The 21,103-nt window shown below is 39.7% G+C and overlaps 1 protein-coding gene across 1 annotated transcript in view; it reads right to left on the bottom strand.

The window, feature by feature from the left end:
- Nucleotides 1-20,077, bottom strand: part of plpp4 (phospholipid phosphatase 4) — a 49,871-nt gene extending 29,794 nt beyond the window's left edge. The window contains exon 1 of the mRNA XM_084948685.1: nt 19,490-20,077. Within this exon, the coding sequence (XP_084804811.1) occupies nt 19,490-19,578 (89 nt within the window). The 5' untranslated portion in view covers nt 19,579-20,077. The remainder of the gene's footprint in view (nt 1-19,489) is intronic.
- Nucleotides 20,078-21,103: the final 1,026 nt, after the last annotated feature.

The following is a 21,103-nucleotide window of genomic DNA, read 5'->3' as shown; positions in this document are numbered from 1 at the left end:
CAAAATAGATGCTGAGTGACACTGAGCTAGCGCTGCCTTCCCTGGAGGAATCCCGTCTGAAGTTGGCTAAAGAAACAGAAAATCCTTCACTTGTCACACAAAACCCTGGTGGGGGATACAGTGGAAAACTAGGTCCTTTTTTATTTTAATTACCCATTGAAGCTGGCTAAATCAAGAGGGTGCATTGAAAAGCTAAGGGCTGGCTTAGTAACACTGAAGGTGTCTGTTCACGATAAAAGCCCCACAGACACTTTTGGAAAGGTCAGAGCCTCACATCTGAGGCAGGTATTAGGAAATGCAGCCATATGAAGCTGGCAGGACATCACCAAAGGGACACGAAGGAAGCATGGTGGGGTGGGGGCACATGGTGAGATAAGTGTACCAACCCACAATAGGAAGGAGAAGAGCGAGGCTGCCATGTACTGAAGATTTGCCAGAAAGCTTTGGACAGGCTCAACAGGTCCAAAGCTTATATTCACTGAGCATGCTGAGTAAATGCATCAACTTTAACACCCCACTGGTGTTAACTCATCTTATTAGTTGAGCTCTCTCTCTCTCCATTGTGCAGAGAAAATTGCCACACTCAGTGCTCCCACATAAAACAGTAGCAACAAGGAGCTGTTCTACAATAAAATGCTGTCGCCTGAATTTCTGACGCACGCAGCTTATCAACGGCTTTTAATTCCACACTTTTCAATGATGGCTTCACTATAACACAGGAATGAAGCAACAGGCATCAGCCTATAACATTTCAAAAAAAATGTTTAACACATTGGGATATATCATAATAATAATAATAATAATAATAACTCCTTTAAACCTAACTACACATCTGTAATCCAATTGATTTAATCCATACAATACGTAATGCAGGTGTAACTACTACGACTGTTAGACAAACAACAGAAATATCCATGTACTACTACTACGGTATGTAACAGGCTATTGTTCTTCAAGGAAATGATAAAATTCCCAAAAGCTCTGCTATGTAAGCAGGGGCCTGTCCAACATATTTTTAAAATTGGATTCTAAATTTCAACGGAAGTCAGTGAAAGGATGCAAGGATAGATATAATATGTGACCGCCAGCTAGATTTTGTTAGCAGCCTTGCCGCTGTGCTATGCACCAATTGGAGACAAGCTTTGGAGGACTGAGAGATGCACGGGAAGAGTGAATTGTAATGATCAAAGTGGGAGAAAATCAAAGTGTGTACTAAAAGATGGTTGAATGACAGTAAAGGTTTGATTTTCGCAATATTTGAAAGATCAAGGAGACAAGACTGGGTGACCTTATCCTGTGTCAACATTGAAGCTACCAGCTGTTTGTTCATCATCTCAGATCATTCAAGTCATTTAAAGGGGAACTCTCGAAGCTTTTTGAAAGCAATTATTTAACAAAGAACACTAGTGGACTAGTTGACCAATCTTTGCTATTGTCACTAGTCGGTACCAAACACACTAGAAGTTTAAACTAACCATTTTAACTTTTTAATTGATGCCCAGTGCCTCTGGGGGCTCTGACCTTTCCAGTGCATCCAAATGCTATGCATCCACCGGCCATCAGATGGCGCATCAATGTTGAGAAATACCATAAATCTGTAAATTTAGGCCTAGTCTTTTTTGTTAACACTGTAACTGTTAGTTCTTTAAAAGGCGGAAGGATGAGCTCACGTTCTGTTAGTGATAGGGTGAGGAGTTCAATCTACCAGGAGGGGCTCGGAGTAGGGCTGTATTTATATCGTACAACGCCAGGTTAAGCAGCATGAATCATTATTGAAGAATGCAATTAATTGTTTCAAATGCCTTTATTTAGAGAGTTTTTGACATTTTCCAGTAAACAGTTCTCCAGTTTAAGTTGATACGGCATCTTTCTAAGTTTTAGACTAGTTGGTTAGTTTATTTTTTCCCCTTTGTTTAGTCTTTGAAGAAATTAGTCACCCAGGAATATACTAATAATAATAATAATACTAACAGCCACAATGCTTAACAGGCAAAGCATCAAGAGGCAAAAAGGTGTGTGACCATCAATGTTATACAGTCTTTTTGTTCATACCATTATCTTTAATGATGAGTTAAAGATATTCTCCCTTTAAATGGGCTCTGTTTCCAGGCTCTGTTAAATACAAAAGATTTGATTTGTGGAAATGGAGGTGGTATACACAGCAGTGCATAATGATTAACATGCACTACTATGAATAAAAACGTCGGCCACACCTCTTAACCTTTGAGTTCAGGTGTTTTCACTTCCACTGTCACAGGCAGAATCAAACAATGCAAACTGCCTTTACAGACGTGTGTCAAAAAATGAGTCGTTCTAAAGAGCTCACTGAATTTGATTGGGGTGCTGTGATAGCCGGGGTCCCACTGTTGCAACACATCAGTAATTTCACTCTCTGAAATTACTTCCTTCCAAGATATTCTACATTATTATTAGTGTGGTATTATTGCAAAGATTAAGAGTTTAGGAGCGACAGCAACTCAGTCAAAAAATTGGCAGAGTGCAAAGTGCAGCACTCAAAACATTGTCTGGCATCGACATCAGCACAAAAACCGTGCACCAGGAGCTTCATGGTAGAGTTTTCCACGGCTGAGAAGCTCCGTTAAGTTTTACATGTAAAGTGTAACTATATGTGGCTGAGTAAGTATTTTTTAATAAACAGTGGGGTACTGCTGGCCTTAACGTAGTAACCATAAGTTTTATTCTTTAAACTTCAAAGAATATGTTTAGAAATAACATATTTCCACCATGTTGACAAAATGTTCTTCTTTTTAAGCCACTTGCTACTGGTGATTCTTTTCTCTTTAAGTAACTTCAAAATCGCTGCTCTAGAAAGAAGTGTAATTCTAGCCAACATTACTTAATGCTTATCTTTGATGTTTCAGAAAGACTTAAGTAGCTGACATGAAAATAACCTTTTAAACTTAATGTTGGACAGAAGGACAGCAGGAAGAGTGAAAAATGAGTACATGAGAGGGACAGCTCAGGTCGAGCGTTTTAGAGATAAAGATAGGGTGGCAAAGCTGAGATGGTTTGGACATGTGCAGAGGAGGGATAGTGGGAATATTGTGGAAAAAATTATATGAATATAGAGCTGCAACTGTGGAGAAAAAGAAGAAGAGCACAGAGGAGATTCGTGGATGTAGTGAAGAAGGACCTGTAAAGGGTTGGTGTGACAAAAGAGGACGGGGTTAGATGGAGGCAGATGATCCACTGTGGCAACCACTAAAGGGAACAACCCAAAGAAGAAGAAAAAGACCGATGGTTGCCAGGGAGTCTTTGTAACTTTGTTACAATAATGAAAAAAAACCTAGCCCTAAATTTGGCCCTGAAAAGAAAAATAATCTAATCTAATAAAATTCATATCTAATGTACATCTAAAACATTTTTATCCAAGCAACTCTCACTACAGTTCTATATAATTATCCTGTGACCTTTGGTTAAACCACATCCACTGACGGGTGAATGTACATAGGAATTACGTGTGTGTATCTATCAGCCAACCTTGAAATGTTTTAATATAAAAGGTTTCGCTGCATTCTTCTTTGAATCTGATGATTATATGTATGCGAAAAAAAACCTATACAGACACATCATGAATTTAGCAGGCTGAATAGCTGCCATTGGCAATCGCCTCAGAAGTTAATACGTTTTTGTGCTTAGTTCAGATAATTTGTTAGGTGTGTGCGTGTGTGTGTGTGTGTGTGTGTGTGTGTGTGTGTGTGTGTGTGTGTGTGTGTGTGTGTGTGTGTGTGTGTGTGTGCAGAGCTTATTAAGTTAAGCATAAAGGTAACCATGCTTGGAGCATTAGAGAAAAAGACAAGGGAAAAGGGAGGGAGGTGGAAAGAATTCGACAGAAATCGCTCACACAGATTGGACACAGATGTGGGATTGGAACACACAGCTGACATTTATCCCTGTTGTCATGCTTATTGGTCATTGTAGTAAATGTTAAAGTTGACAGCAACATGAAGGAGAGTGCAGCTTTTTTGCTCATTCAAAGGAAGAGTGAGTGTACAAAACCCTTGCAAATACCACTCAGTGTGAAAGCATTGGGAGATGAGGTCCACTGCTTGTACAAACATGGATACACACACACAGAGGGATGCCGCATTTTTATGGATCTGAAGTATAATAATGATACATCTCCTATCTGTGAAGTCTATATATTCAGTGTTATCACACTGTAATACTTTTACTTTGCTTTCTCAGATTTGTTTAATAGTATTTCGTGGGTATTTTTGTTGTTGTTTTCTGTTGTGAATCTTATCTTCAATGTGATTTTCTTTCCACTTCAGAAAAATGACTTTGTTTTTCATTTTCTTGAAGATTATTATTGTGGAGACCCTGAATAATATATCATGTGCAGATCTGAAAAGTGAAACCAATGAAGAAAAATGCTTTCGTTCTAGTGGCGAGTGGGATTGTGACTCCACTTGTTGCTAAAAGAAGTCTGACAATATAAAAATCTATGGATTATTTATTTGTTAATTTAATAAACATTTGTCCCAATGAGTTTATGGCCTTGATTACTAGTTTCAGGACTTAGTGAATACAACATGATTTTGTAATTATGGTCCCGATTAGTGTCAAGAAGGATGACATGCTTGGGAGGGGCAAATTCAAGTTCCTGTTGTATGAGCTTGAGGAGCCCAGCTGTAGTCAGACCATCCATCTGTCATCATGTCCACTTTCAAAACAACGAAATGCTAAGCTTGAGGCTTCAAATCAGGAGCTGTTGAAATAGCTCCATCCATCTTTTATTTAGAATCAATGGCCACGTATAAGAAAATGGAATCACTTCATTTTTTTAAATTTCCAAACAATAGCTGTGGGTTCCTACTCGCATTCAGGAGTTAATCATTAATCCTAGTGAAAGGTTTTCTTTCCTCTAGTCAATGAAACTCTGATAAGGAGAAGCTAGGGCGAACACAGTGTTATCGACTGAAATGCCTTTTATACTGGCCATTGATGATGCTATTTTTAAACAAACATGTGAAAGTAAGGGTTGGAGTTCCTTGCTTACAACAATTGAGTGGAAATCAATATGAATCCTATCCAACCATCCAGGATTGAAACAAAGCACACTTTTAATTGTAAAGCCGATGGCACACCTTGAGCAATATAATCAAGAGAAGTGGAAACACTGGGGGAACAAGACACAGCTGAAACTGTAACTGAATGGAGAATCACATTACAAAGAGGAGGCAAGAAAAAAGTGAACACAAGGAATCAAATATTAATAAACCACAAGAACACAAAAACCTAAAAACATAAATTCTAGTGCTGTCAGCGTTAACGCGTTAAAACGGGCTAATCCGCATTAACGAGTTAACCCAGATCAATCCGTGTAAGGGTAAAGGGTTACACACGTTAACGCTGTCATAATGTTTAACACGATTAAATATTTTAACACACTCAACCCATCTGGAGCACAGAATGGACAAACTATGGACAAACTGTCCGAAATGCGTTGACAGAGACATTTCAGGCATTTTGAGTCAGTCTGCGCTCCAGATGGGTTAAATGTTCATCACATCAGTCGTGATGATGCGTTAACACAGAGTAACCCCTTACACGGATTGATCTGCGTTAACTCGCTAATGCGGATTAGCACGTTTTAACACGTTAATGCATTAACCCTGACAACACTAATAAATTCTAAATAAAATTACTAAATTACTTACCAGAATTACCAGAAATACTAAACAAAAGGAAGCTAAACCCAAAAATATAAACACTTCAAATGGCAAAAAAAAAAACCCAAACCCACAGGACATTTGATATTGGGCATTAATGAGGATATTAAAGACAGCGAAGCAAACAGGGAGTGAGAGAGATGCTGATCAAGCATGACTGCACACACCAAGTCTGGAGAAGCACTCTACACTCTAATCAGCCAAAATAATTGGAGCCACTGGTGGGCTTACTCCGGCCTTTAACTGCTGTCTTTTGTTTGGATGTCATTTCAGATGTACTTTCATTCTAAATAATTATATTAAATTATTTTGATCTTAGGTTGCATTGATGTGTATTACAGATACATGTAGGTGTGTTAGGGTTAAAGAACCCTGTCTTTCTGCATCCTGGTTCACTGGCATTAATCATTAAAACATCTTTGATTACTAGTACCTGTAATTGTAGGTCCTGTTATGATGGTTGAACTACTGTATGTAGAAGAAAATGCCACCTTAATTTAGCTACTGAATATACTGGAAACACAGAGGTCAGAACTTCATACACATTCAGTCTCACTAACTAGAGTCAAGGACAATTCAATCAAGCTGTCTTTAACCTCAAAGTCTTGTGACAAGGTCTAATCAGCATAATTAATTGAACTGGAGCACCTTGGCGTGCAGCATTTACACATTAAAAGGTTAAGTTAGACTGAGCTTGAGTCTGTTGACAGCTGGACGATAAATTGCATGTGATTTTTAGAGTAGCTGTCTCGATCCAGTCATTATCGATTAGTCCTATCACCTTTACAACAGAATTATGAACCAGTGTCTGTGGGTATCCTGTAATTCTGCGATATAATAATAAGAGGGACTGTCTGAAAACAGAAACTCAACTGGAAAAGTAGCTTTATGTATCTCAAGGGTGCAGAATATTATTGCATAATCCAGTTCATTAGATAGTAATGCTACAGTTTGTGCCACCATTAAACCTTATTATACAAATATTTGCTTTTCTTTTGTGTTCACCACAGTGTTGAAGAATAAAGAAAGAATGAAAAGGTTAAAAGAAAAGACTTTGTTTATTTGTATTTCTGATCTAGTGAGCTGGAACGCAGTGTTATTCGTTACTTATTCATTCATTATTACTTGGCTTTCTTTTTCTTTAACACTTAGCAAAAAGGTTCTCGGTTCAAATCCATGATCTGGCCTTTCTGTGTGGAGTTTGCATGTTCTCCCCATGTCTGCGTGGGATCCCTCCAGGTACTTACCACAGTCAAAAGAACCTAAATTAGTGGGGCTGGGTTAACTAGTGATTCTAAATCTTAAACCATAGGTGTGAATGTCATGGAAATGGTTGTGTTCAGCCTGCCCGCGATCCTAAATTGCATACGTGGAAGAAAATGGGTGAATGATAGAGTTTATCATTCTACTTTAAAGTTATGACAGATTTCAAAATATACATGTAAGTTTCTTCCCTTCAACTATGACACGCACACTGTCCACAAATTCACCTTACTGTGGCAAAAAGTGAGCAGTTACTCTGCAGTATTCTCTAAAGGAAATCACAGAATACTCATCAAGGAAAAAGTAGTCTGACAGCAAAAGCTTGGAGCTTGAGGGACACACACACACACACACACACACACACAGACGTGACGAAGGCTTCTCCAGAAGGAGAGGAGCATGCTTGTTATATATTTTAAGATTTGGGCCAGGAGACTGCCAAATTTGCTAGTGTGTGTGTTGGCGGGAGGCTCTTTCATCTTCTCAGCCCCTCATCTGTCTTTGTATATAGATAAGAGTATGATGCTGAAAATGACAGTAATACAGAGGAGGCTGAAAAAAATCACCTAAGAAAGGGGCAATAAAACGATGAAGTGACAGGGGGAGGTATAAGAATAGAAACGTCGTGATGGGAGGAAGTGTAACTCAGTGCAGGGGACCTTCCTCTCCACTCTGACAGAAGCTGTCACTTCCGCACTTCCACACCTCAGAGCGCCACAGCACTGCCCCTCATCACAGCCTACATCTGCCGAGCACCAGTCATGGTTCAAATACTTCTAAAATAATGGGGAAACTTTAAAGTTTTAGAGAACATGTTCAGATGAACAGAATGGAAGCACAAAATGAACAAATAATGTGATGCAGTTTATCTTCATAACATCATTACAGCTCCATCATTTGCATCCTCTGAGCTTCAACCTGATTGCTGAGCCGCTTTATTTTACAAAAGGAACAGTTTTAACATTAAGATTTGTTTACGGCTAGAACTGAGATTGACATTCATATTTTACAATGGTGAAATTGCAATACCAGAACACAATACCATGTTGAAGAGCTTTTCCCTAAGAATAAGAAAATATAAAATCTCATAATTCTGAACAGTGGTTACATTCCAGTATTTGTTTTGTTTTTCCAGCTGAAAACTCCACATGTAAAGCACAATCCCTGCTGTTACTGTAGTTTTTACAAGATTCTTCTTTGACTTTTAAGACCCCCCCAGTACAATGGTGGAAACTGGTTAAGTTTATTATTTTCATTTTGTAATACGAGCAGTGGGAAGGCTGGGAATTAGATTTGGGAGGAAAAGTGCAACTCTGTGCTATATGATAAATTATTAAGGCGCATGACAACAACGTTAAACTCAGAGTGGATGTAAAAGTTGGAACTGTTTTCAGATGTCGTAAATTCACGACAAAAAATAACTCAAAAATCTGTAATCTGATTTATTGTTAACTAGAATAAGGGTTTTTCTGCTTCTCCTACAGTAATGTGCAAAAGTCTTGAGCCACCCCTCATTTCTTAATGTTTTCTTTCCAAGAAGCCATATTTGTTTGTAATTCTTTAAAGTGCACTGAAAGAGCAATAGTTCTCCAGGCTTTCTGAAGGTCTTTCAAAAGGTTTTCTTTGGACTTTGGCGGGTATTTTGCTCATTTTAATTCCGTGTACCTGACTATTTTCAGGCAATAGTTTTTTTCTCTTTCTTTGTTTTGTTTTGATGGGTTTTTTGTTGGTTTAGTGGCCACTTAACACTGACCTATGAATCCAAGTGAATATGAATGTGTTAGCTGCCTCATCCAACAAAAGCCACTGTCACATCACATAATTTTTCCAGTTTATTTAGTTGAATCCATGAAACGTGTCAAAGATGAGAGTTTGACATTCATAAAATATTATTTTTTTTATTCATTTTCAGTCCTTGTACCTGAAGTCCAGGCAATATTTTTTTGTTTGATAATCCTCTTTTAACACTGACCTATGAATCACTGTTACGAGCATAAAAAAGGCACCTAACTCAAGGGATGAAGCACAAAACAGACAACTTAGCAAAGAACCAATTTTAGCCATTGGTTTAGGCTATAGGGAGAAAATGCTAAAGTATTTCTAATTACAGAAGAACTGGAATGTAAATCAGTTAAAACAGGTCTTATGAAGTGATGAATCCAGTAAAACACTGGAGGCTGTGTCATGGTCATGGTGCCAGTGGACCTTGATGGAATTATGAACAAAAGAAGTAGCATCAGATTTTGATCCACCGTGCAGTAAGATCTGAAAAGCATCAGATTCAGAACATCTTCATTTTGCAGCACTACAGTGATTCCAAACACACTGCCAATGCAGTAAAGGCATACCTGGACAGAAAAACACCTGAAAAATACTTGTTATTAACCTCTGGCTCTCTTCCACAGCATGACTTTTATCCTGTCTTCCTTCTCTCTCCCCAACCGGTTGCCACAGATGGCCCCGCCCCTCCCTGAGCCTGGTTCAGGTTTCTTCCTGTTAAAAGGGAGTTTTTCCTCCCCACTGTCACCAAAGTGTTTGCTTATAGGGGGTCATATGATTGTTGGGTTTTTATTTGTATGTATTATTGTAGGGTCTACCTTACTATATAAAGCGAGCTGAGGCGACTGTTGTTGTGATTTGGCGCTTTATAAATAAAATTGAATTGAACTGAATTGAAAAACCATCATGAACACTATCAGTCATGGATTTGGTCTCCCCAGAGCCTGGACCTCAACATTACTGAAGTAGTGTTGAATCAGCTTGACAGAGAAACAAGGCCGCCTCAGAGAGTTCATATGTGGTCAAACAAAATATTCATCTTCAAGCTCATAAGAACTGTACAAACCCAGTTTTTTTCCTTTTATACTGTATCTCTGTGTATGTTTGCATGTGTTTTGATTAATTTTCCTACCAAAATAAAGAAATGAAGGGCAGCTCAAGACTGTTGCATAGTCCATATGAGTGACCATAGTTGCATATTCTTTAATTTGTCATTTTACATGGATCCCTCACCTCCTAAATTGAAAAGGCGGATTATAAACCAGGATGCTGCTAGAAGGTTCTCTGCCATGTTTGACCCTCACATGGCTCAAAATGACGTGGATTCACTTATTTTGTCTTTTAACAATCAATGTAAATCTATTTTAGATACGGTGGCACCTCTGAAACTAAATGTTGTCCATTCTTCAGATTTCTGTCCTTGGATAAATGAAAATATTCTAAATTTTAGGAGATATTGTCGCAAATTAGAACGTTTATGGAAGGCTTCCGAGCTTGAGGTCCATAGGATACAATTCAAGGAATCAATTTTCTCACTTAACAACATGATAAAAATGCCAGAGCTGAATATTTTGCTAATCTAATAGCTTCAAAAAAGAACAATCCCAGAGTATTGTTTGATACAATTAAAAACATTGTCTCTCCTGATATTCCTCATGTACCAGTCTATACTAAATCTGATTGTAATGAATTTTTAAACTATTTTGTTAATAAGGTCGCTGCCGTCAGGTCTAATAGTTCTCCATCATCCTCTCAGTATCACACTGACACCTTGCTTACCTCTGATACCTGGTCTTCTTTTACTCCTGTTACCTTACAGGACATCAGTGCTTTGCTTGGTCGAATGAAACTGACTTCAAGCCACCTTGATGTACTTCCTCCATCATTTTTCATTAGTGTGTTTGACTCTATTGGCCCCTGTATTCTGGAAATAATTAATACTTCTCTTTATACTGGCTCAGTTCCCAGCTATTTTAAACAAGCTATTGTTGAACCAATATTAAAGAAACCAAATTTGGACCCATCTCTTCCAAGCAGTTACAGGCCAATATCAAAATTACCATTGGTGTCAAAGATCTTGGAAAAAACAGTTGCAGAACAGCTTAACAACTTTTTGGAAAAGAACAATGTTCTGGACATTTTCCAGTCTGGTTTCCGCAAATTGCACTCCACTGAAACCGCTTTGCTTAAAGTGTCTAGTGACATTCTGATGGCAGCAGACAGTGGAGAGTACACGTTCTGGTTATGCTTTTGATACTCAGCTCTGCTTTTGATCCTGTTGATCACAGCATCATGATAAATAGGCTGAAGGACTTGTTTGGGATTACTGGTGTTGTGTTAAAATGGTTTATGTCGTATCTATCTGAGAGATCCTTTACTGTCTGTATGAATCATGTGTTGTCTGAAACATCAGTTCTGTCTTCTGGGGTACCTCAAGGATCAGTTTTAGGTCCTATTCTCTTTTTGCTGTATATACTCCCTCTAGGCCAAATTATCAGACGTTACAATAATATTTCTTATCATCTCTATGCTGATGACATTCAGTTATACTGTTCTTTCAAAGCTTCTGAGTTTTATAAATTGTCTTGTTTAAATAATTGTCTGTCAGAAATCAAACAATGGTTAAATGACAATTTCCTCCAGTTAAATGCAGGTAAAACAGAAACCTTGATTATTGTACCTGATCACATGCTCTCAGAAATTAAGCAGCATATCAGTTTTTTAGACCCTTCATTTCAGTCGAGTCTCAGAAACTTGGGTGTTATATTTGACAGTTCAATGTCTCTTGAGAAACACTCTAAACAACTTGTCCGGAACCGTTTTTATCATCTAAGAAACATTTCTAAACTCAGACTACTGGTGTCAAAGGCAGAACTTGAGATGATTATTCATGCTTTTATCTCTTCTTGTTTGGATTATTGTAACGGTCTTTTTACTTCAGTCTGTACAAAATGCAGCGGCAAGACTTTTAACTGGTACAAACAAGAGGTCACACATTACTCCAGTTTTGGCTTCTCTTCATTGGTTGCCAGTAAATTTTAGGGTTCATTTTAAAATTTTAGTTGTAACTTTTAGAGCTCTGCACGGTGAAGCTCCCCAGTATATCTCTGACCTGTTGAAACCTCATGGTAAATGGCCTGTATTTGTATAGCGCTTTACTAGTCCCTAAGGACCCCAAAGTGCTTTACACACCCAGTCATCCACCCATTCACACACACACTGGTGATGGCAAGCTACATGTAGCCACAGCCACCCTGGGGCGCACTGACAGAGGCGAGGCTGCCGAACACTGGCGCCACCGGGCCCTCTGATTTTTATCTGTGAAATGTGCTATATAAATAAATTTTACTTACTTACTTACTGTTTGACTTTTTTTTTCTTACAGTAAATTTCATCTAACAGATAAGTTGACCCACAAGGCAATCTTTACAAAGCGACTTGCAGTACCCCTTTAAGACAGACTGGTGTAAAGGACACACAGAGAGTAACTGAGCAATCTGCTACCCATGGAGGGATAAAGATACGGGTTTGGAAAAATGACAGCAGGGACAGCAAGACATAATGAGCTGATCAAACGATTGTGGAGAATGAAATGCCAGAGTAGCTTAGAGCGGTGACAGGCTGAGCTGTCAGGGATTCCCTGGTCTTGGTGTGACAGTCAGCTGCCTCTGCTCTTGCTGGATTCATGGATATTTTTGCTGCAGCATCTGCCTCGTTTGCTAATAGAGCTTACCTTCTGCTAATCTTTTCTCAAATCTTCTCACACCACTCAGATTCCCAATTCACCATGGTCACTAATCACAATCGCATCCAAAATGCGATTTCTTTTTAAAATTACCTCACATAGTCTGACGTTGTCTCTTTTGTATTTTCACTCATATAGTTTTTTGGTTTAATTAGAAACTGTTGAATAAACTGCCACTTTATTAAACCTACACATTTAGGGATTAAGTTACTGTGTCGAATATAGCTTATATAATCAAGCACAACATTGGGTGCTCCCCCTGGGCTCTTCAGACAAAGATATACAAAGGGAACGCTACTGAGGTCACACTGTTTCAGTCACCGCTTGTTGACTCGGTCTGTTTGTGTTATCGAGTCAGGAAGTATTTCAGTGCCTTGCTACAGTCAGTAGTCAAACATGCAATCTCAATTCTTTCTTCATCTCAAAGATAATGAGGGTCGCAGATTGGATGACCCGTGACTCAGTGCTTCAAATGTGGTAGCAGCAAAAATTAAGGCGAGGAGAATATATTATAATTATGAAGACGGGTATTATGAGATTTACACAAATGGCAGATGACTGAAGACGGCGATGTGTCAGTGTTGAGAAGTCATGTTTGTCCACAGCCGAACATAATAAATATGTATACAGGCAAATAGTACAACAGCAGCATCCCTCTGGAGTCCTCTTTCTCACCAGTCAACGTTTGCTACCCCAATTCTTGCTTGTCTGTATTTCTAGTTCAGTCATCCAAATTCTGAACACTGTATCTGAGTCTAAATGCTCCACACTGGACTTAATGGACTGCAGAATTTACTCCCTCTCTTTGCCATTACCCACTGTGTACTGTGCAGGAGTGATCTTGTTTACTTAGAAATTTTGCCTGTGGGGAAAAAGCGTTTGGACTAAACCATATAGACAGATGAATAAAACGAAGAGCTGAAGGCTGCAAAGCTGCAGACTTACTGTGTCTATTTTGGGGGTCGGCTCTTTCTGATTACAAGGATTAAAATTCAGCACTTTATATTATGGCTTTGGCACTTACACCTGTGGCCCTCTGGGTAAAAAATCTCTTTACTTACATCTTATATTAAAATAATTACACTATTTCTACCGTTTCTGTGAGTGGAGTTCGGGAGAAAGGCCAAGAATATTTTAGTGTCCATACCACTTTAAAGTTATAATCTTTTATTACATTAATGCTTTCATGATCTCAGACCCCCCATTTTGATTATAGCTTTTGTTTTTCAGCTCCTTTTCATTTACATTCTATAATCACTCTTGATGTAATGTAATGTTTGTTGGATGCAACGAAAAGACCTGTGCAGAATTTAGATTTTCCAAGCACAGAGGGTATTCTTGCACAAGAAAACTATGCATGCATGTAATTAAAAACAAAAAAAAAAAATTCTCCACACCACTGATAACAGCCTCGCCGTCTATTGTTATTTCTCTTCAAACGAGGACCAGGAGACTGCCAAGTAAGAGTATTAAGCTACTGCTAATGTAAAGAGAATATGCTGCCTCACATTAAAAGCGTTGGACTGGCAAAACATGAGGGATTAATTATGAAAGATTTAAAAACTGCAATGTGTTTTGCACTGAAGTAAGTGCTGACTATGACTGCTTATCAACAATCTTTTTTTTTCTTTTTTTTTAGCGGTCCATTAAATTTTTAATGGAACAAGACGGCGCAGGCACAGTTAGAGGAGTGGTTAGATGAAGAGCTATAGGTGACTGGCTGAATCCTCCTCTACAGGGTCACCATCGCCTCTGTGATTCACTGTGCACAACAGCTCTTTGTACTATGTGCTGCGTGAGATCAGATCCAGATCAGACATCTTTATGAAACCAAAGTGAGCTAATTGCACTAAAAACAGAGTCACCTGTATTTCCACTTGTGTTTGATGTTTAAGGAATTATTGTTGTATCATTAAACTGCAGTCATGGTAATCAACCAGGACTAATTATATCAGGATTACAGCTTAGTTTAAATTCTGCATCGCTCTTTTTTTTCTATCTATCTTTTTAACCATTAATCCGATAACACGTTCACTTCTACACGTGAAAGATCCCTAGTTTATAACCGGCAGGAGAAATAAACCCAGCCTCAGGGGATCACAGGCCCAGATAAACGGGAGGATTGCGTCAGGAAGGGCATCTGGTGTAAAATAGTGAAAAATCTCTGCCAAATCAAACATGCAGATCCACCCTTGGGAAAATATTGAGCAGCTGAAAGTACCTTTAATCCAACAGACGTGTTGACTAAACAATCTGTTTATTCTCAAAAAGTCCAAGTTTCTTTCAAGACTCTGCTCCTCCCCATCATCTCTGAGACTGGCTAACGCTCTGGGCTGTATCTCACTACTGCCTAAACTTTCCTCTGAGATGGGGAATGATGTGCAGTCACTGTTTTGAGGGATGAATTGTGTTATTTCAATACACTTGCATCTAACCTCATTTGACAGCAACTACAGTGCTGTGAAAATGCATTTTACCCCCTTCCTGAGTTCTTAGTTTTATGCATATTTGTCACACTTTCATGTTTCAGAGCATCAAACTCATGTTAATATTAGACAAAGATAACCCGAGTAAATCCAAAATGCAGTTTTTAAATTATGATTTTATTTATTAAGGGAAACAAGTAATCCAAACCTATCTGGCCCTGTGTGAAAAAGAAACTGCCTCCTAAATCTATCAGCCGGTTGTGCCACCCTTGGCTGAACTGAAATCAACCGTTTGTGATAACAGGCTATGACTAATTTTCACGTCACTTTGGCCCACTTTCTTTGCAGAGGTGTTTTAGTTCTGTTATATTAGAGGTTTTTTGAACACGAGGGGCCTGTTTAAGGATCTCAGATTTAAATCTGTTTAATAAACCAAGTGTGCTTGAGCTTCAGGGGATGAATTGATGGTCAGATATTCTTCTTCAGGATTTTCTGACAGAGAGCAAATTTTTAGAATTATGGTAAGACATCCAGGTCCTGAAGCAGCAAAATGGCCCAGATCATCAGACCATCAAATGCTATGTTACAAAAACCTTCCAGAAAGTTCAACTTTTGTCTCGTCAGTACAGAGAGCATTTTCCCAAAAGTCTTGGTGATCATCAAGGAGTTTTTTTGGCAAATGTAAAACAAGACCTCTGACCTTAACTGAGGCAAGTTAGGCCTGCAGTTCTTTAAATGCTGTCCTGGGATCTTTTGTGACCTCCTGGTGGGTTGTTGAGTAATTTTGGTAGGCTTGCCACTCCTGGGAAGATTCACTGCTGCTCCAAGTTTTCTGCATGTGTGGATAATGGCTCACACCATGGTTAGAGTCCCAGAGCCTTAAATACTGGCTTTGTGACCCTTTCCAGAGTGACTGTTGTCAAAGTTTTTGTTTCTCATCTCCTCCAGAGTTTCTTAGATCATGGTTGCGTTTTGGTATCTTTTAGCCTACATCAGACAGATTCTGTTTAAGGACTTCTTGATTCAACGTGTCTGGCAGTAATCAGGCCTGTGAGTGACTCAGCTTTCCAGAAATTGTGGTTACACGGTTATTTCATGATTTAACACGAGGTGGCGGTTACTTTTTCCACATATGACCAGGGGGGTGTAGACAGTTTCTTTCATTTAAGAAATCATATTCAAAAAGTGCATTTTGTATTTCCCCGGATTATCTTTGTCGAATATTAAAAACCTTTTGCTCTCAAACATGTACGTGTGACAGATATGCAAAAAATACAAATGAAAAATACTAAAAAAAAAATCAGGAAGGGGGCAAATAGTTTTTCATGACACTGCATATCAAAAAATGATCTAATGGCTGATGCCAGCTTCAGATCACACATTAGTATGCCTCATTACCAAAGCATGCAATTAAGAATAATCCTTTTTTATCACCATAATTTTCTTCAATAAATAAGTAATTTCTGCTTGGTTCCAAATTGTTGCTTCTGGCACAAACAGATCTACTCTGTTTTGTTGTGTATGACAGCCTGTAAAATAGCAGCCATCTTCTCTGGGCAATCAAGAGGCTTTTAGATTGCTTTGATACGGGTTCTCACGGTTGTTATGGTGCCTATCTATTTTCTGAGCCTCAGGTCTTAATCTTGAAAATCTCTCAACAATCTAGATCTCCCTAACTGTGTGTCCTCCATCTTATCTTCCTCTTCTGTCTCTTTCTTTTTGTCTCTGTCTTTCTTGCTTTTGTCGCCTGTTCTGCTTGCAAGCAGTGTTCGGGTATTTATGGGACGTGCTTATTCAATTGTCCGACTATGAGCTTTGGGACAAACACACTGACAAAATTCAAGCTTGTATTGCTTGATTGAGGACACGAGCTCTGTCACACAACCACTCAAGGAAGAAATGAGTCCTTGGTATTTGTCTAAGCTCTTGCTTGTTGCGCTCTGGATTACAAGGAAAGTGAAATAAGACCAATCTCATTATCCTCTCCTTCTTTGCTGAGCATTTAACTAGAGATTTTTTTTTAAAAAAAGGACTTTATCTTTGTGTTTATTTGTGTTTCTCTTGTTTTATACTTTGCCTAATGTCAGAGATCATATCCCTTTAGAATAAGACATGCGTGACTCCTGGGGTGCTAACCTATGATGACTGCATGGCATTAGTGGTTTCATAGCGCAGGGCCAACCCAAAGTCACACTTTCAGCCTCTCACTAAGGTCACTGCATCTCCCGAGGCTTGGAACAGACAGCAGCTTGGCAAGCAAGGGCAAATAGAAAGTAACGTTCCCTTAAAGGCAGGCTGTCTTTGGAAAAATTTGGATGTGAATAATGCAGAGATTTCAAGCCTCTTAGGATTAAAGTCCACTGTTTGCGTGGGTGGGCAGTCAAGCAGAGAGAATAACTTCCTTGCCACAGTCAGCATTATTTAATCAGAATCAAAGACAAACCGAATTACCAAACTTGCATATGGGAAAGACACCTCTGATGCATTCATATCTGCTCATTAGACCTACTTCAGGATGAATTCATTCATTTCACCTCGGTACATGTTCACAATTATGAAAGAATATGAACAGTAAAATGAGCAAAAATCGTTTCTTCTTTTTCCTTCCAGTTTGTCAAATTCAAGAGTGAGCTGCAGAGGAAGAAAACACCAAGTTGTGAAACTAAATTTAAGACGACTGGTAAATCTCCCTGGCAAACATGCACAGATGAGACTGTCGTTTTCTTCCCAAGATAAAAATACAGTGCATTACACCTACACCAAGCCTACACCGCACAGCAGGCACGGATAGCGACAGCCAAAACCTGTCCTCTACACCTTCAGCGGAGAAAACAACAGAAACTAGTTGACCCCAATTATCCTGCCTTCACCACAGTCTTCGAGGTTAGATACGAACAGGATCCGCTGCCCTTCGAGGCCAGAGGGCGACTCTATCTGGTCTGCTGAAATAAAACTTGTTCGATACAACAATAACTTCGAGCCCCAAAGAAACGCAGAAGATCAAATTCTCCCTTCTCTGAATACACGATTGAAACTTGCTCTTAAAATTTGGCACTCTGTATCCATCAAATCAAAATGAACAGTAAACAAAGGAATCTGGCTTCTATGGCGTCTTGGTTCACCAGCTTTGTCACTAGTTAATCCTATTTAATCCAAGGTATAGGTATCAGATGTAGCCCAGCAGGAAAGTAACAACCTTCCCAAAGCTGAACAACATGCAGTGCATGTCTGTGTGTGTGCACTGTCTCATAGAAGAACGTGATGCTTGGTAACCATCCTGCTCTTAATATCCTATTAGGGGTAGATCAAGTGTACTGATGGGGGAGACTGAGTGTTATCAGAAGCAGATTAAAGCTCTGTGCAGTGTAGAGGGAATATGGGGAGTAAAATTCACTTCATTAAGGTGATCAAGTGCTTTGTGGCTGGGGCTTCTGTGCTACAATACAACACTTGCCTCGTGATGATGATGATGACGATGATGATGATGATTATATTGTGTGAAACTGCATTTTTCTTTCAATGTGGCGCAGATTCACAGAAGCAAATCCAAGAGCCTAGTATCACATTCAAATATACAAAGGGCATATCCAAGATACTTTATGCATTTTTTTCATCTCTCTATCTGAGTTTATCCATGTCAAACACAATCAGGGCACACCATCAGGCTCTTGTTGGCCGGATAATCCGTCTGCTGTGAGAGCACACACAGAGTTGGACCACTTAGCCAAGAGATAGATATTAATGACACACACGGAATGCACGCACTGTGTCTACACACTCCAAAATCAGAGGAGCGTCTTCTTCTTTTTTTTTCCTTCTTCTTTTATTTTCCCATAAATGGAAAAGATGCAGCAAGAGGATGCATTGTAGATATCGGGACTTGTAGCTCAACTGGGATGCTATCGAGCATAAAAATAAGCAAAATGGTAAATGATAAAATCGTGATGCACCTGGGGCTTAACAGCTCCAAGATAGACAAACAATTATAATCTATTTATGTTAGTTTTTGCTTGCGAGGAAGAAGCTTCACAGAAAAAAAAGGGGGGGCAAAGTATCATTTCATCATTGTGTGCTTAGTTAGATTACTGTGTCGTGTCTAGTGAAACGGTCAGATGAGCTGTAGCTGCAGCTCTCTAACCGGCTGTGATCAAAAGAAACTAAATACTAGTTCTTTCATAAGAGTCAGTACAGAGCGCGCTCATAACAGAAAGTCTATTCTGGTGGAGATTTAAGTTCTTTTTTTTTCTTTTTTCCTTTTTTGCAACCTGTTAACCACAGCGTCGGTCTGCTGCTGGTTTGACAGCGGTCTGTCCACGCTGCTGATCTGCAGCTCCCGCCACACACACACACAAGCACGGGGACCTGTTCGTTTAGCACCACACCGCGGCACATAAACCTGAACACAACACTTCTGTGTCGAAATAATGGAAAGGCATATGTATAACATCAGTGACGAAAATGAATGTCATCGCCAAGACGCGCGTAGTTGCCAGGCAGTTTTTCATTATTATTATTTTTATTATTAATTTGAATGTTTTCAGTGTTTCTCAGAGAACTCAGCTGCTGGAGCCTTTACTTACACGAAAACTCCGAAAAGCAGAACTCTGATGCCAATCTCCAGAGCCAATTCTCGCATGTTTTTCCTGCGGTCTGGAGGCGACACGTTCATGATTCGGAGACAATCCGTCAACTCAAGCAGAAAAAAGGCGGTCCCGGTCAGTTCTGGAGGCTTTTTCACTTTTGTAATCCACCTTAACAAAAGCCCAGCGCTCCCTAATCGCGCATGCCATGCGCCTCCATTGCAACTCGGTCACCTGAAGCAGTCTTCCTCTCTTTTTCGCTCCTTCGCCTGTCTCCGCTCGTCCCCGTCTGTTTCTGTCCCCCTCGGGCGATTTTCTTTATAGCAACTCTGTTGCTGACAGCTGCTCTTCTATCGAGTGAAACTCTCCTTCTTCCACTCCATCAGTTTCTTAATTTAAGATTGGAGTTCGGGGCCAGAAGATATCAGCCGATTTGGGAGAAGGTACAGGTGTGGGTCAGCACAGAGAGGGAAGTGATGGGAGGCTGCAAAGTAAAAGGGAGATACTCAGAGCGTCAGCGAGCTTGTGTGGTGTGGGTCTCGCTCTCTCTTCTCTCTCTCTCTCTCTCTTCCTCTCCCTCTCTCTCATCTTCTGTGTTTGACTTTGGAGATTCAGATGACTAGAAGTTTCTGGAACACCACCCAGACACTCATGGGAGGAAAAGAAAGGCTCGAGTGCTCATGTCCAACACTCCTCCATGTTTCTTCTTGTCTGCTCTGCACTAAAGAGACCTTGAACCAACATCTCTTCACAGACTACAATGACCCACTGGCTGTAAATGCGACACAAAGCAGGGCGGCTCTCCGCTGGCACAGTCTGGGCAGGTGTTCATGACTAGACCCTTTACAACTCTAGTAGAACTAATCCATCAACACCGGTATCAGGCTTACGTGATATTACTGACACATGATATTGCAATCCTGGAACAAAAGAAGACCACTTTGGGAGGGGCGGAGGGACTTTCTCTCTGTTGGGCTTTCCACATACTGTCCAATCATACCCTATGACAAATCTAGCACCTCAGGGTCTAAGCAGTCAGGCAGTGATGAAGGAGCACAGACAGCAGCAATACCCGTGAGCCAGGAAACCTTGCCAGCACTTTATAGACACACATGAATATTTTATGCCCTCTAAAGCTGGCCTTCCTGCATTACCTGCCAGTCTGAAACGTGCCGCTGTGTGCATTTGAATGCGTGTTAGGCCGTGAGGGAGAGACCACTGAAGAGAAAGCCCCAGACCACAGATTTCTTTCTGGGTCACAAGCTCTGCAACCTGGGACGAAATAGAAAGTCTGCATCTTGCTTGGTTAACAAGGCATCCCTTTAGCTATGTGTAGCTAAGATAAATAAATGTAGGCTATGGGTGCATGCTCTTATACACGCAGACGCACAGCAGAGGTTTTGATGTATTCCCTTTTTTTCATACATTTGAATTCTAGGTGATGTGCCTGGAGTCTTTGCCAGTTCCCTAATAAGAACAAAACAAGAGGAGAAGCGAGATGATGGTAGGTTGGTAGGTGAGCTCCAACTTCAAAGCTTTCTGCCAGCCATCAGAGTTTTCAGCTTTTAGAGAACCTGGCATGTTTATTACAAACTATCAACATTGTTTTTATCT

The sequence above is a fragment of the Perissodus microlepis genome, chromosome 13 (genome assembly GCF_051167445.1).
Source record: "Perissodus microlepis isolate ML-2025 ecotype Zambia chromosome 13, ASM5116744v1, whole genome shotgun sequence".
Taxonomy (NCBI): Eukaryota; Metazoa; Chordata; class Actinopteri; order Cichliformes; family Cichlidae; genus Perissodus; species Perissodus microlepis.
The sequence above is the reverse complement of the archived record's forward strand: the minus strand, read 5'-3'. Positions and strand labels throughout refer to the sequence as shown.